Source organism: Plodia interpunctella, chromosome 13 (genome assembly GCF_027563975.2).
Source record: "Plodia interpunctella isolate USDA-ARS_2022_Savannah chromosome 13, ilPloInte3.2, whole genome shotgun sequence".
Classification (NCBI taxonomy): Eukaryota; Metazoa; Arthropoda; class Insecta; order Lepidoptera; family Pyralidae; genus Plodia; species Plodia interpunctella.
Window position 1 is genome coordinate 3,207,465 of NC_071306.1, and position 17,397 is coordinate 3,224,861.

At 34.1% G+C, this 17,397-nt stretch overlaps 2 protein-coding genes across 3 annotated transcripts; both read left to right on the top strand.

Annotated features, from left to right (window-relative positions):
- Nucleotides 1–3,914: 3,914 nt before the first annotated feature.
- On the top strand, nt 3,915–8,855 carry LOC128674756 (larval cuticle protein LCP-17-like). The gene is made up of 4 exons (XM_053753629.1): nt 3,915–4,030; nt 4,613–4,807; nt 5,677–5,781; nt 8,648–8,855. Exons 1-4 carry the CDS (start codon nt 4,028–4,030, stop codon nt 8,780–8,782), a joined length of 438 nt encoding a protein of 145 aa, XP_053609604.1. The 5' UTR covers nt 3,915–4,027; the 3' UTR covers nt 8,783–8,855.
- Nucleotides 8,856–11,902: 3,047 nt separating this feature from the next.
- Nucleotides 11,903–15,819, top strand: LOC128674755 (larval cuticle protein 65Ag1-like). 2 transcript variants are annotated; one of them, XM_053753627.2, is made up of 4 exons: nt 11,903–12,011; nt 12,626–12,829; nt 14,162–14,266; nt 15,533–15,819. In XM_053753627.2, exons 1-4 carry the CDS (start codon nt 12,009–12,011, stop codon nt 15,701–15,703), a joined length of 483 nt encoding a protein of 160 aa, XP_053609602.1. In that variant the 5' UTR covers nt 11,903–12,008; the 3' UTR covers nt 15,704–15,819. The 2 variants fall into 2 exon arrangements, with proteins under 2 accessions (XP_053609602.1, XP_053609603.1); XM_053753628.1 differs by lacking the exon at nt 15,533–15,819 and adding an exon at nt 14,853–15,045.
- The last annotated feature ends 1,578 nt before the right edge of the window (nt 15,820–17,397 follow it).

Sequence of the window (17,397 nt, forward strand, 5' to 3'; positions counted from 1 at the left end):
AAGATTGACGAGAAAAAGTGCCTGTGAAGGTCTAATTTCTGAATAAATGATTTGAATTTGAATTTGAATTTGCAAAACTAAAGAAATGGCGTCAGCTGAAAAAAACTATATAAGTAGCAGTTAAGTATGTTAAATAAATGTTACTTTATTTATATTGTTTGTTTAATTGTATCTGTTTAGTGACATCCATATTTCTAATTTGTTATTTAAACATAACAAACAACAATTTAACTTTTTTATAAATAATAGCATGACTGAGCAATGGGGCCACGCTCTAAATAGCATTAACATCATTTATGAATTAACATTAAATTATACGTTATAGCTGATTGAGATCATCATCATTGTTTTTGTCCGCGGAGCAGACTCCATTTATATCTGATCGACAATCAAATAACTGGGGCGAAGTGCGGCTTTGCATTTCACCTCTCACCATCGAATCAACTCGAAGTGAGACGCAGCGAACCAACCAATCACACTGCAATGTGATACTGAGGGAAAAATGAAATTAGGTTCCTCAATAAGTGTTGGAGAGTTCTAGAAATTCGCACAAGACCAGGCAAAAGTTGGTTTTTTATACGCGAACTAAAAGTCGCGAACAAAGGCTAGTTGTTGCTAAATGAAAACAATTATTTATCGACATAGGTTTGTCGAATTGGAGAGGTTACAAAAATGGCGGCATCCGATCTATAAGGTGGTTGGAATTGTAACAAATGTCAGCGCACAAAAACTTATTTTTAGAGGAAAATAATATTTCGTAGGTATTATTTTCCTCTGTCTATTTATTTTGGTCGTTGGGTAATCGGTCCCAATATTAAGTGTCATATCTATACTATTATTATAAAGAGGTAAGCGTTTGTGAGTTTATGATTTTGTATGTTTGAGGTGGGTAACCTCCAAAACTACCGAACCTATTTCAAAAATTCTTTCACCATTAGAAAGTTACATTTTCAAGATTGCTATAGGCTATATTTTATCCCAAAATTCCCACTCTTGCCCTGGGCAACATTTAGTCTGGTATATTGCGGCCGCTGTCTCAATTACCCAAAAACTTTTTAGTAGGTATTATTTCTTTTCTGTATAGTATTCTGATAGTACCGGTATTATAAATACTACTATTTAGTATTGGTTCATTGGGACTGCATTATTTTGAAAGAAGACAAGTTTTGTTACGCATACTCTAACGCAAATAACTATTTTTTATTATTTTTTTCAACTAGAAATCAAACGATATGACCCTAACGACCTTCATGTCAAAATCGTCAACACGCCAGGGCCGTAGTCATACCTGCGAGTTCGATTCCCAGCGCTGACATTTCACACAAAGGTATTCTGGATGTGATGATGACTATGACACAAATCAATCAAGATCAAAATCACTACACAAGAGAAATCATAACTTTATAACGGATTTTTTTCTTTACTACCTAAAGATACTACTACCTAAAGAAAAGAGATAATATTTTCAATTACGTTTCTTCTTCAATTACGCTTTCTGTGTCGACGGCAAATCCAAAAATACCCAACTAATTACAAAACTTTTCATGCCAGAACCGAGTTACGTGCTTCAATTGGAGTGAATACCTTGCTATTGAGGCATTTAGCATTAGTGGCGCATCAACACCATCAACAGTCATTTATGCATCCCCACTTCTGGGTACAGGCCTTCTTATGGATGGATAAGGAGTATGGGCCATAACCCACCAGGTTACGCGGCTCATTAGTAAAATTACAACGGTATTCTAATAGTAACGGCATTAAACCTACCATTAAATAAATAAATAAATATATTGGGACAAATCACACAGATTGAGCTAGTCCCAAAGTAAGTTCGAGACTTGTGTTATGGGATACTAACTCAACGATACTGTATTTTATAATAAATACATATATAAATAAACATCCAAGACCCGGGCCAATCAGAAAAAGATCATTTTCCATAATGACCCGACCGGGGATCGAACCCGGGACCTCTCGGTTCAGTGGCAAGAACCTTACCACTGCGCCACCGAGGTTGTCAATTATTAATATTAGTTATATATGTATATAGTTAAACATAATCAATCATTAAAAGTTTAAAATAGCGATGCAAGCCAGATATAAGTAAATTTATATTGTTTTTCCTTATAAAGTGCGTATAGTACCTATACGTATTGATGGTCTGACAGCTAAAGTTTAAGATGTGCGAAGTTGAGAAGAAAATGTTGCAAATCGGACCTGTGCCTCCGACGCTTAACAACTGAAAATGAAATTTGAAAAATCTAAGATAAGAAAGAGAGAGAGAGAGCGAGAAAAAGAGCAAGATGTCGCTTTATTTTGTCTTTGAATTAGGTTCTAATGTAGGTGAGCACGAAGTAAGTTCTTCAGTAAATAAATTATGTAAAATAAATTGTGATGACCGCAAAGTTCACTAGACAAGCGACATTTCTGGAATGTCAACAGACATGAACATGTCAGATAGACCGAAACACGTTTACGATGTCATACTTTTATTATTTTCATTCGGAATTATATTTGTGTCGAAATGAGCATCGGAAATTGCATTAAAAATAATTTTGATAAATATATATGTATACTTCATATATGTATAAATATGTATTACACACACTGGCATGATAGGGACCAACACTGTTCAAATGAGTTTCTTTCGGCATTTCTTCTCAGCAGTGGTCGTTCCGAAATGCCAGTAGTTTGTAGCTTGTGAGAAATAACTATAAATATTGACGAGAAAAAGTGCCTGTGAAGGTCTAATTTCTGAATAAATGATTTGAATTTGAATAGTTCATATAATAGGTGATACAATTATCTACTACCAGAGTGCAGGTTTCCTCAGGATGTTTTTCCTTCACCGAAAGCAAGTGCTGGTCCATGAATACATGTATACAAACTCATGTGGCACGAGCAGGATTCGAACCTTTCGTTCACAGGCAGACGGTCTTAACCCCTGGACCAACACTGCTTCGCGCATATTGATGTCTAGACTCTCTATTTCTTTCTTATAAAATTTCAATTTTATGGTGGGAAGAGATGTGTTACAAGAATTTAGGAATATGTTTTGCAAATTATTTTGTTGGTTATAATTTATCTATTGTGTTTGAGTATCTACTAAAATAACCTTAAAACAAGCTCATCCTAAAACAACTAACAAAATGATATATAAATTTGATAGAAATAAATGCTACTGATGTTGTGAGACAGCAAAGAGTAAACATTATGGGAATGAACAACAGAAAGGTACTTTTACTACTATTAGACAATATCACCATCTATGCTACAGTAAAACATATTTAAATTATCCACAATAAAGATTAAATACTAGCCGCTCGTCTTAGCTTGGCTAAAACCATAATAAATTGTACACCACATAACTTCCTCAGGAATTACACAATTCTAAGATTATGAAGTAGTCAAATAATAAAATATTACATTTAGGTAGATACATTTTGACTGTATATCTTTTTACGGAATAGAATAATAAAAAAAAGATCGCATTGGAAAATCTAAAATGGCAAAATTTATACGGATGATGTAATCCTACGACATTGTATTTTCAATTAAAATATTTAATAAAAATTTACATAATCAATCGATTGATGGGTTTTATGTGTTCAAATATTAATCGAAGTTAACCAAATCGAAGTTAAGTTATATTCAATAAAATGTATTTATATTATAAGTCAAATTTATATTTTTGTTTAATAGTCTTGATAATAAGTGTAATTTTATTTATTTCATTACACGTTTCATATATTTATAGAGGATCGATTAAAGAATCTCAATAATTCTAGCAAAGTTTCAGAAAGATACGTATTATCTCACGAATTTTCAATGAAAGTGTTTATTAAAGCGAGTGCTATGATTTTTGCATTGGCTTATCTGTTTATTTTATTAGTCTGTGATGCAAATTCAAGACGGGTCGGGTCAGTCCAGAAAAAATTGATGCCTGCAATAATAATGTTCTTGATCCGAGTATATAAGAACAGCAATTATTTTCTGAGACCAGAGTATCACGGAGTTTAGTCACAAAATGGTAAGTAACAGTGTTTGTTGTTGAGTCAAAATCTTCCTAAAATTAATAGTTGCCATAAGTGAAAAGGTTAAGGGCGAATTAATTTTTAATTCCAAAAACTCTTTGTGAAAAATATTGAACTTGATTGTTTTTACTAAGATAAGTCCGAGGAAAATATATCATAGGTAAACAGTTTGTAAAGCTCGTATTTATTCATTACATCCATATAAAATTAAAAGTAAAACATAGTGTAAGTCCACAACATGCTTCTTCAATGTTTGTTGTTTAGGTATCCACAAAAAGCTAAGTCATTTTTTTTCATACAATTCGCTTCATGCTTCGAAAAAATACATTTATATTAATCTAACATATGTTTTTATTTATTGATTTATAACGTCTTTACAAATTGTATAACTTTGTAAGTAACACAAGTAAATACTTGTGTTACTTTATATCTAATGTGTTTGTTAATTTATATCGTGTAGATAAAGATCTACACGATATAAATCAACAACCGTTAAATTACGCACAACTAAAAATATATTTAAAACGCTAATATTAAATAAAATTATATTCATTAATTTAGATCTCTGTAAATTTCAGAAGTCCTTCATATTATTCGCTGTGTTGGCCGTAGCGGCCGCCGACGTCTCCCACGTGGTGAACGCAGGTGACCAGGCCGCCGAGGTGGTTCGCTCAAGCTACGAGAACAGCCCCGAAGGAAACTTCCAGAGCTCGTTCGAAACTTCCAACGGCATCGCGTCCCAGGTCGAGGGTGTAGTGAAAAACCTCAACTCAGTAAGTACAATCTGAGACAGTGTTGATAATGATCTGTCCGACCAGTTTCGGTCATCGCGACCACTTTTTCTAGCAAATTTTCTGCTACTCATGCGCTCGTAGATGACTTATTTAGCCAATTTTGCGGCAAAACTCTATATACATTGATTGTAAAAAGTATAGTACGGTTCATATAGTTATATTTTGTGGCAGGCCGATCTTTCTCCTTTGGTATCAAAATCAGCATTTCGTTGATCCTTGAAATCATTCGGCTAATCTAATCGAATCGAAACTAATGACCATCCTGCGCCATTCCGCCGCAATCACTCCCATTGTGAGGGTTTATAATCTTAAATTTATTCAGTGAGAAATGGACGATAAATTATGGTTCTGTTTTTAAAATTATTATAATAAAAAATATACCACTATTCCACCAACAAGCCCGCCATACAGCTAAATGGGGCCTTCGAGTTTCGCAACTCTTGGCTCTGTCTTCTTCGTAAAGTATAAAGACGTGGTATGTATAATCAAAAATCTTGGCTTGAATGAAATCTGACACCAGTGTTAGTAATAAATGTCACGTTCGATAAGAATGATCAAATTTATGTAGATGACATTTCATCTCAAGGACACGACCTTTGATCAACGTCGTATGATAAACATTAATTATAAAAATATCAAATATTTATATTATTTGGATTCACACGTTGAAATCATCCTTTTACATACTGAAAATTCTTCTTTGCGTGTCGATGAGAAAACCGAAACCGCTACATAGTGATGTAAAAATTGTTTGTAATATATTACAAACAATTTTTTCTATCTGTTAGGGCAATAGAGACTGGATAGATAGATAGAGATATACTAGCATTTTTTTATATTTTTCCCAGGATAACCCAACCCTGGAGATCAAGGGTCAATCCAGCTGGACGGCCCCTGACGGTACCCCGGTCCAGTTCTCATACCTTGCCAATGAAGATGGATACCAACCCACGGTATTACTCACATTTATAATTTATTGCATCAGATGGCACATGATATAGAACTGTATTTTATTGTGATGGACCAAATGTACATGCGAAGCGGCAACGGAGGTGGTGTAATGGTTAAGACCTGTGGATCGAAAGGTCCCACGCTCTAATCCTACTCGTGCCACATGAGTTTGTATACCGATCTGACTCATGTATAGTAGTATATAGTTTTTATCGACCACCACTTGCTTCCGGTAAAGGAAAACATAGTGAGGAAAGGAAACCTGCACACTGGTTGATTCTTATTAACTTGTATGTGAAATGGAGAAGGCAATGGCAAACCACTCCATTAATAATGTCAAGAAAGTCGTTGTGTGTGTTTCATTCCACGTAATAACCACGACCCTCAGCAATGAGTAATACGACTATGAAGAGAAATTTACATTTAAAATCACATGCCTGAATCTATTCAAAATCATTAACACCTAATTCACATCACACAAAAACCTAATTCATTCCATTAACATATGGATGGATGACAGGAATAGAGGAAATTACGTACTTCACTGATAACTTTACGTTTATATGAGTTTGTCTATACCTATGTAAATGTCTAATGTCTGACAAAAATCACGCTTCGTCACAGCATGCTAATTTATTGTGCGCTTCGTAAAGAATTTGACATAATATCGACAACAGCTATGGGCAACAGCCTTTCATAAATTGAAGAAAAAAAATATTTTTACATATGTTTTATTCTTATTTTTTTAACCTATTTATTACAATTGCATAAGGCTTTGTGCAATAAAGCTATTTCAAACAAACAAAAAAAGCTCCAAATATCATCATACCTATTCATAAAGTTTGTAGTCGACGTCAAAATATATTCGAAACCAAAGGAATTCTTATAATATGTCTATTTCTATGTATCTTTTCAATCGAGAGCCCAACAAGTTGGCTGACCTCAAATGACCTTGTAGAACTTGAAACGCTCAAACCAAGGTCAGACATGGCTTATTATATAATTGGAAGTAATGAAAGCTCTTCGTCAAAAAATAAACAGAATAAGTATAAATAGAGAATCCCAGATTCTAATGAAATACAATAAACAACCCCGAATCGTTTCTGCAACAAATTTCATTATTTCAATATTAAATAATACAATTAAATTTCTTGCGAGTTGGAACCAGACTAAGATTTCCCAGGAGTAATTTGTGAATCAGATGTTGTTTTATCTCTTCAAATCTGAACTACTTTGCTAGTATTACTATTGGGGATAGGAATGGCTTAAAACACATAAGTTTCTAGAATTTTTTTTTCAACACCAAGAATCTGGCCGACCCGTGACAATAAATTCTGCACTATTAAAACCGCTTAAGATAGATGTAGAGTAAATTGGCACCATACTGAGCCTGTATGTATAGGTTTAAATGTTAGTTGGAGTAATGCTGGCTACTTTATTAGCAAATTTAATAAAAACATTTAAATCTTGAACCATACAGAGCATGGCGATTTAGCGGTACAAATGCGCCGGTTTAATTAATTTATATATTATATTATTGAGTGTTTATAAGAAGCGGTGGTGGTGTAATGGTTAAGACGCCCACCTGTGGATCGAAAGGTCCCAGGTTCGAATCCTACTCGTGCCATATGAGTTTGAATACCAATCTGACTCATGTATAGTAGTTTTCATTGACCACCACTTGTTTCCAGTGAAGGAAAACATCGTGAGGAAACACACTGGTTGATTACTATTAACTTGTGTGTGAAATGGAGAAGGCAGACTCCATTTATAATGTTAAGAAAGTTGTTGTGTGTGTTTAATTCCACGTAAAAACCACTCAGCTATGTGGAATACGACTATGAAGAAAATTGATTGTTAATTTTTACAATTATTAATTTAATTAATAATTCAACGTACTTTATTTATTTAGTTTAATGAAGTAAAATGCTTCATGTTCATATTGGCATAAAACGGCAAGCAAGAAGTTAGTTAGCATAATAATTTCCAACTGTTCAACAATTTCCACACGAAAAAACAATAATGTCTACACTAAAAACAGCGCTATGTTTTGTGGTAAAGATCACCAAACGTGTTAAACAGACATATTTAGTTAAACATCTGTTGTACATAGTAAGACTGACAATTCATTAAAAGTTTCCTCATAGATTTCCTTATAAACTTATACCTATTACGTTCTCTTCACTTTTACACTCCTTCACATTATTTATTTGTTATGCATTGCCAATTGAAGACTCAAGTTTGTGGTGTCAATGGACTGTACTCGTAATTAAGTTATGTAAGCTATAAGTTAAAGTTATAAGTGTTCCCTCGATTCTTGGCTAATGCAGGAAAAAATATCGCAGAAGTTTGATTTTTATTTGATTTGATTGTTTGATTTGATCTGTATATATTTTTTGTTATACTATGTTCTTTTCGTTTTTAGTGATTTTTCAAGATCAAATTAAGTTGTTTTTCCTTTTGGGATTCATGGTACAAAGTCCACTTCTTTGAGAAGCTTGCATGGGGATTTAGATCCAACACATACAGGCCCAGTTTTGATGTTATGTAGGTCGTAATGTATTATTATAATAATAATCTGCGAAGTGAAAGAGGGATAAATAAGCGGGCTTTGGACTCCCACGCTCTATAGTTGAGGACGAAACCGAGCAAATGCTCAGATGAGTGTGAGAGAGTTCAAAGTCGAGTTTGGAACAGGCTTATTTCATAAATGAGGTCCTGAGGGCACATTTAAAATAACGCTTTATGGAATGGGTTGAAAAAGCCCTTGATTCAATTGCATTTTTTACTTTTTATTCGTATCTTGAAGGTACAATACCTAAATCGTTTACAGGTAGATAAATTGAGGATATTGTAATTTTTTCACAGGGCAACCTTATTCCTGTAGCCCCACCAATCCCAGAGGCTATCCTCCGCTCCCTGAAGTACATCGAAGAGCATCCACCGGTAGAGAAGGTAGTCCAGCCCGTGGCCTACCAGCCCACCTCCAGGAACTTCGGATAAAATAACCAGTGCCTAATACGAACACTGCCAAATGTAAATAATTATAGCAATAAAGCATTAAATATTGTTAAAATTTATTTTAAATCATACTATCGGCCAGTCCAGGCTTCACTTGGGTTTTTACCCAAACCTAAACCGCAGGAATCACAACCGCAGCAATCTATTGGTGAAAAACATAGAAAAATATGTCGGATAGATTTTGACATCTACCGAACGCGACATATAATTCTTTTTATAATATTTAAGGATAAGGACATGCCCAAATCCACATTACAAGTACACTGTTTACTTATTACATATTTTATGTGAATTGGTAAATATATGCAAACTACAGAAAAGAAGCATAAAAGAGTTATATTCCCAAAAGTATTTGGAGGGAAGAAGAATATTGTCCAACAAGCGGAGTCTTTGAGTATACGATACATTTTAGCTCTCCGAGCACTTCAGATGCCTCGAGTAATCTTTCTACTTGACTTGAAGATGGGACGAATATATATATGGACCATACAAATTGCATAAAAATAATTATTTCTTCAATATTTTGGAGACTGAATTAGTGTCTTAACATATAAACGTAATTAGTATTAGTAATACATCAATACAAATTAACAATCTCTTATTAATGTCTACCTTACGAACCGGTGTAAATGCGCCGTTCAAACAGCTATATAATTATTAGCTATATTATTATGTAAAATTAGAAGTATAACAAAAGTTTTGCCTAGAAAACACCTCAATGTGTTACCATGAGTTGACCATATAACCTCTAATATAATGACTTTTGCTGCACAGTCGATTGACCATACATACTGATTATAACATCAACACATATGGTTATTGTAAATTAAATCACAATCATAAGTCAGGGCTAACGTCTCAACATTATTAATTTGGGCGTTAATACTGACATTTACTGTTGAAATCTAAACGAGCATCATTTGGAGCAACTGACATGAAAACCACGGGGTCAGCATACAATTGTGTTGAATCTATTTAATACATCTATGTGTTGAATATAAATCTTTGTTGAGAATATGCTTATTTAATTTAATAACTCCTTGATATCGTTTTAAAAAAGCTTTTTTACAAAAAATGTCCGTATTGTAAATTGAGGAATTCCCTAGTTGGGAGCCGATCATAGGTGCACCATTAGGTAATTACTTATCATAATAATGCATTGTTATGGAAACTGAAACGACGTGGGAAATTTCAAATCTGTAAGACAACTGGCAAAATTTGATTACAAACAGACAAACACACATTGGGACAGGTGAAACTAAATAAAAACTTGTAAAATGTTATTGAATAAAATAAAATCAACGTGATCTCCACTTTATTAACATAAAAGTATAAACGTAAGTTTTCAAAGGTAACAAATGAATTAAAATACGGATACAAATAAAAAAATCTAATACTGTTTGATCTTTCAACAATCTACTAGCTTCACAGATTCTTAAAAGGTTATGGTTGAAATGTATGTAGTTTGTAGCATTTTATGATAAAGTGCCAGTGAAGGTTTAATTTCTGCAATTTGATTAGGATTACGTCAATTTGATTAGGTATATGAATTTAAGAAAAAATGTTAATAGATTTAACTAAGTATTAAACTTTAAATAAAATATTCAACAAACGTAGAAGAACATTAAGAATTATTAACTTTACTGCAATTTACCCGCAACTTCGTCAGCATAGAATTGCTAATGAAGTCGTCTTTTTAATATTATGATTTTCATACAAACTATCACCCCCATTATAGACCTTTGGGGTTGATGTTTAAACAGGTATTTTTAACTACATGCATATCGAATTTCATCAAAATAAATTTAGCGGTTTAGGGCTGAAAGCGGAACAGATAGACAGACATCGTCATTTTCGCATTCGCAGACTGCCATCGCATTTAAAATATTAGTATGGATATTGGATATATTAATATAACCTTGATAACAGGCGAACAAGGTTGCTTTATTATAACGAAAATTATACCGAATCATAATACGCAACAGCCACAATACATAATGCAATGGCCCCGGTATGTCAATAAGGAATGCATGTCTTCACATCAGTTCTGTTGTAATCACAGGCGAAACTTCAAAGCATTTAGCTGCCAGCTTTATGTGTTCCATGTTGGTGGGGGGACCAAGGAAAACGACAATAATAGTAAATACATAGAATAGTAGGCTTACGCCAATATATTTACACACACTTACAGACGTACACAGTGGCGTGTGGTTCCGCCTTAGAATAGGACCACTCCATATCCACCCGTAGATGTCGTACGACGCGACTAAGGGACACAAAGCCGTAACAGCTGATAGGCAACGATAGCGTTCCTAAAGAGGGTCAGGCCGGTTGTGAAATCATAGCCAAATCTTAAAAATTTATATGGCAATTTTATACGCTAACACACACACACAGCTCTAAATGCAACGGGAAACATGCAGGCTCGGCCACACCATTACTTTTTTACAATGTAAGTACGGATCGATTCGTAATTTATTTAGATGCCTTCAGACGACTTGAATGAAATCTGACACCAGCGTTAGCAATAACCGTGGAATTAGTAGGTACTTCGTACCCTAATAGTACCTCTAATTCAAAATAAAAAAAATTATTTAGAAATTAGACCTTTACAGGCACTTTTTCACGTAATATTCAAAATTAAATGATATTTACCAAAGCTACAAACTACTGAGAGGAAATGCCGAAAGAAACTAATTTTCACCAAACCAAATTCCACAACCAAAATCCATGACAATAACACATTCGATAAGAAGAAGAAGAATTTATACCATAGGATTAATATATACTCGTGTAGCCTAATTAGCGTTCTTTAACTTTGACGAAATGGTCAATAGACCATTAAAATAAAACAATATTTTCATTCCAGTCCATACCAAATGACGGCGGAAGCCAACGGGAAAACGCTATTATGAGAGAGAGAGAGGTCAATTATGACGACAGCCCTTTAATACGGGACGCATACTCGTAGTAATATATCTATTAATTTATTTATGAATCTGTAATGACAAACGCGGATGCGATATAACAGGTGAAGAGGAATACCCGAATCGAGTTCACCTTCAGAACAAATGACCACGTGTTACGTTGCAAAATAATGTAAATGCCGATGTTTAGAATGATATCTCGACGATCTCGGTCGAGTATATAATGGCTGGCGATTATTCAATTACCACAGTTGTCCGTCGACTCTTAACTTTGACACAAGATGGTGAGTAACATCACTAGTCACTAGTGCTTACAGTAATGATTCGCAGATTTGGTTAAACCATTTTTTAAATTTATCAATAATTTTGTTCGCACCATTAAAAATTTGATTAATTATGTCAATATTAAATCAAACTAAATTAAAAAAGTTTTTTGACTGATGTACATAAATATTAGTTTTAATTGTTCGATGTTCAATTTAAAACAACATTAAAATTTATAGTACGGTATGAAATGTGTTCATTACCTAAAGTTTTTGAATTACTCCATTATTATCTTATAAATTTAAGTAATGTGTGAATTTATTTTATAAACTTTGCAAAAAAAAAACTTTATCAATTTTCCGGTTTGTCATTCCAAAGATAAAATTTCGAAAATAAGTTAATTCACTATTTTAAATAATGTAGTTTTAAAATTTTTCTTTTAACACCAATTTATATGTACTTTTTTCTTTCTTTGTAAAAGTTGTAAAACATAATTATATACAAGCTAAAACTACACTAAACTGTTGTTGCGGTCCTAATAGGCTATGGTGACCATTTCCAAAGTGGGCCGCATGCCTGTTTGCTTAGTCAGTAGTATAAAAAAATCCCAGGCCCTAAGATCCAAAATTTTCAGAAATCCTTCGTAGCAATCCTCGCCCTCGTGGCCGTGGCAGCCGCCGACGTGTCCCACCTCGCGCGCGTCAACTCTGGTGCCGACCAAGACGCCCAGATCCTGAGACAAGAAGCCGATGTCGCCCCAGAGTCCTACAACTACGCTTATGAGACCAGCAACGGCATCGCTGCTCAGGAAGCTGGACAGCTGAAGAATGCTGGCCAAGTAAGTTTATCTCTCTCATATTCAAGTGTTCTAAATTTAAAATTTTCAAGGTTGTGATTTTATAACCTGCCTGACATCAACCCTCTTTGAGAATGAGCATTATCCGCATATTTTAGTAGAAGAGAACACCTGGACTGGATGAATGATGATCTATTGGCAGCCACCTGATTAGGTCGTAAAAATCGCAGAACTCTCAGGGAAATTAAAAAATATATATTGTAATTGCATCGGCAGGCCAAGAAGAGTGTAAATTAATGGATTTGAAACGGCCACTATCGTTTGTGTGGTTAAGACGTGTGATCGAGAGGTGCCAGGTTCTATTCCTATTCCTATGTCTATACCAATCTTATTCAATGTTCATTACAACTACAAAAGCTTTTGTAGTTGTAATAATGGTATCTATATTATTTGAGCTAATTTTAATTTTTAATTTGCATAGGTACCTTTAGCAGTATCAAATAAAAAGCAATATTTTTTGATAGCTGAATTACCTCTATCATCCAAGTATAATATTGATTTGTTGTTGATTTGTTGTGGTCTGTATTGTAAATATTTTAGCGACATTGACTACGATAAAATTGTCGAATACATTTTGATAATTAGTTAATGAAATTACATAATTTATTATAATAATTTATGAGAGGATCTTCCGAGACCATAAATTAACTAAAGATCATCTTCAAGGCCACCAAACGACATTTTCGATAGTTACGGCAGAAATATGTAAATTTTTCATAGAAACCTTGATATTTCGTTTAAGGTCAGACATTGACAGAATAAATTGAATCAAAGCTATTCTGATTATATTAACTTAAATTTTATGATTCTGTAACCTTGTTAAATAATATATTTCAATAAAATGAGAAGACAATTCCAAAATCTGTCTCGACTACAAATTAAAAGGCGACCAAAATTTTCAATGGTTCTCAGAATGAAACCTCAAATTTAAAACGTCTAAATTCAACTGGCATTTGATTAATTTTCAATTAAAACTACATTGAACAGTCAGTTAATTAAAAAAATCGGCGTATTTCAAGTACCTCAGGCCCATAAATATTAAATGAGTACAGTCAATCGCCGCCACTAATAAAAATAAAAATGACACAAGATAAACATTAAAAATTACTTTAAATCAATTACATCTCTTTTGTTGCCTTTAAAGGCTTATTTAGTGTTGTTTCAATTTTTTTTATTTTTTTTTCTCCATAGAAGTTTCTATGTCCCACTGCTGGGCGAAGACCTCCCTTTTTGTCTTCCACAGGTTACTGACTAGAGCCTTTTTTATTAGGTATTAATTATGTTGTGTTGCTTAAAATATAAACTCTTTTACAGGAGAATGAAGCCATCAGTGTTCAAGGATCCAACTCTTTCACCGCCCCCGACGGCCAACAATTCTCTCTCCAGTACGTCGCTGACGAAAACGGTTACCAGCCTCAGGTACGTAAAAATATTTTATGAGAATACAGATTTTTAATTAAATCTTTCTCTCTCATCGTTGCGCGTCACCGGTTATATTCGGAGCTGTGGCGCCACCATAATTTGCCATTTTATTTGGAAGATTCGGCTATCATTTTGCAACCGGCCGCCGTTCTTTATGGGAATGCTGTTCCTGCCTATCAGCTGTTAAAGCTTTGTATTCTTAAATTGCCTCGTATGTCATCTGCGGTAGAATGACTATCTCTCTCCTCTGAGTGTTTTCACGGTTTATTCCGCCTTCCTACATTTTCTTTTCCACTTCGTACGACATATTATATCTCTTATATCTATAGTTTTATAGTATTATGATGGTGTAAACACTATTATCATATTATAAAGTTTTAATAAATAAAAAATATTCTTATACCACGCACCAAATACAAATCATAATTATTTGTAACATCTCCTTGTAGCGTCGGAATGGCTATTCAGACGGAGTTTGATCATTATTCAGCCACATTTATCATGTCCTCAACACTTCTATACTTATTACTAACACAACAATCATCCATTCATTACTAATATTATATTTTTTCCTTTGTTATAGGGTGCTCATTTGCCCACACCCCCTGCACCCCAGCCCATCCCTGATTATATTCTGAGGTCCCTTGAATACATCGCAGCACACCCACAACCTGAGCAACCCAGGAGATTTTAAATTTATCGTTGATTAAGAACATTACCACGACTATTAATATAAACCTAGTCAAAAGGAAATCTAAATAAACAATATTATAGTTCATGATCGTTTCATTATAATCCTTCAATATTAATCAAACTAACATTTATCATTATTGGGCTATTTTTGGGGATTTTAACAAATTTACTTAAAAAGAGTTTCAAATACAAAGAATAATAATAGAGGAGCTCAATATCGCAGTGTGGTGATAGTGGCGGTGAAGTCACTTTCACAATCGGTCGGTCATTAGATGTGGTGACCAAAAATGTATTTTCTTGAGCTTCATTAAAACCCAGTCATTAAAACCCGCCGATCCGCAATGGGCCTGTGTGGTGGGTTTTGGTCCATACTCCTTATCCATCTATGAGGAAGGCCAGTGCCCCAGCAGAGGCTGTTGCTGATGAATGATTCAGTTATTTCTTCAGTACGAATATCGTAAAACTAATATAACTTCAAATATTTAAATTTCATACAATATCACGTCTTTATCCTTTACGGGGTAGACAGAGACCACGTGTAGCTGTATGTGTGGTTTATTTTATTTTCAGGGTGCCCATCTGCCAACTCCCCCCCCAATTCCAGAGGCCATCGCCAAGTCCCTGCAGTACCTACAAGCTAACCCCCCTAGGCCTGAGGGCCCAGTCGCCGTCAACTACCAGGCGCAAGCGCAGGCCTACTCCAGACCCATCCCTGCAAGATTCACCGCTCTCCAAGGTTAAGAATAGACGTTCAAATAAACCATAGGTACTCAATTTATATCCTTCACTCTCCGTTCTCTATAAATTCAATCATTCTAGTCGCAGTCTTGAAATAAAATACATATAAGTAAATCATATTTGTTTTTTTTATTGGTTTAATTTTTCACATCAATCAATACGGTGTACTTGTTAAAAATATTTTATATTTAAAAAAATGGTTTCAAACTTTAACTTTTGTCTTGGTGGAAATAAAGTAAGTGGTTACCATCTAGTTTAGACAGCTGTACATATTTTGTGGTATATAAATTTAGCAGTTAGTTAACTGCCAGATTACAATATTTTTATCCTTATCCTAGGTTCTTATTTTTTTTCTCATTTTAATTGACAAAAAATTAATAAACCTTACTTATCAATATTTATTTCATCGAGTTTCAAATAAAAATCAGTTGCATATAATATTGTGTGAATGGCAGTGATCACGCGATGTGGCCATCAAAAATACCTTTTGACACAGACGTGACTGTTTGTTTTAATTACACCTTATTCAATTAACATATTAAGTGGTACTTATATCCGTTCTGTGAGCTGCTTTGTTCAATACATTGTCTGAAGTGAAAAAAATATTCACTAATATGAAAACTAATATTTTAAACTAGCTAACCCGTCCTGGCTCACCTACATTTTATCCCGAAATTCCCACGGGAGGTGCAGCTTGTAAAATTGTGAACAAAGACAGAAATTTGCACGGTAAGATGCCATGTTACCTAACCAATTGTGTTCCTATTGCAATCGATAACAAAACTAGATAATTTGTAACATTTCAGATGTGCCTCTTGACCTATGACCAACACGTAATGGCCGTGTGTCAATCCATCCTAAGATTCCAACTGAATGACCCACAAGTTTTGTAACAATTATGTAATGCCGGCTATACAATACCGCAGAACAGTTTGCAGATTCGGCATACGTTGCTGGGTTTTCATTGCGGTAAATAAAAGCTCTCATCCAAACTACGCAATGTTTGCGCTTTCGCATCGGCATCTGTCCGAGTTTGGCGATAGTGTGTAGCCCGCATAATGCTTAAATGAAACTATCTTTTTTGAAATAACCACACATTAATCAAATAATTATTAATTAGCGATGTTCGAAATGTTATTTTGTTATACTGGTCATTATGTAGGTAGTACTTATTTTATTTCGATAGGTAATTCTTTTAATTATTGCGAAGCGAAGCGAGCGAGGTCTGCAAGTCAACTTGAGGCAAAAATATATTTTTTTATATGTATGTATGTTTGTAACGCGATAACTTTCGAACCATTGATCTGATTTTGATGAAATTTAAGGTATGCAGATCTGTCAATAGAATTTTTAAGTTCGTGGGGCATCAAAATCGGTTAAGTCGTTTTTGAAATATTCACAATTTCATAAAAACTCATCAAAAATTAATTGTGTTCGCGAGGTCTAAGTACGCGGCGAACAACTAGTTATTACAAAGTGAATAAAATACCTACAATCTTTCGCGATTTGCTACAAATTTACTGAAATGTCTTGATTAATTTGAAAGTTTTCCCGGTTTCTTTCCTTCCTCATCCGTTACGCTTTAGTAGCTCAGGGTCCGAAACATTTCTTCCAGGATCTCCACTTAGAATGGTATTTGTATGTAATTGTCGTAAATGTTGGCATAATTTTGAAATATATATTACTAAGTTTGTATT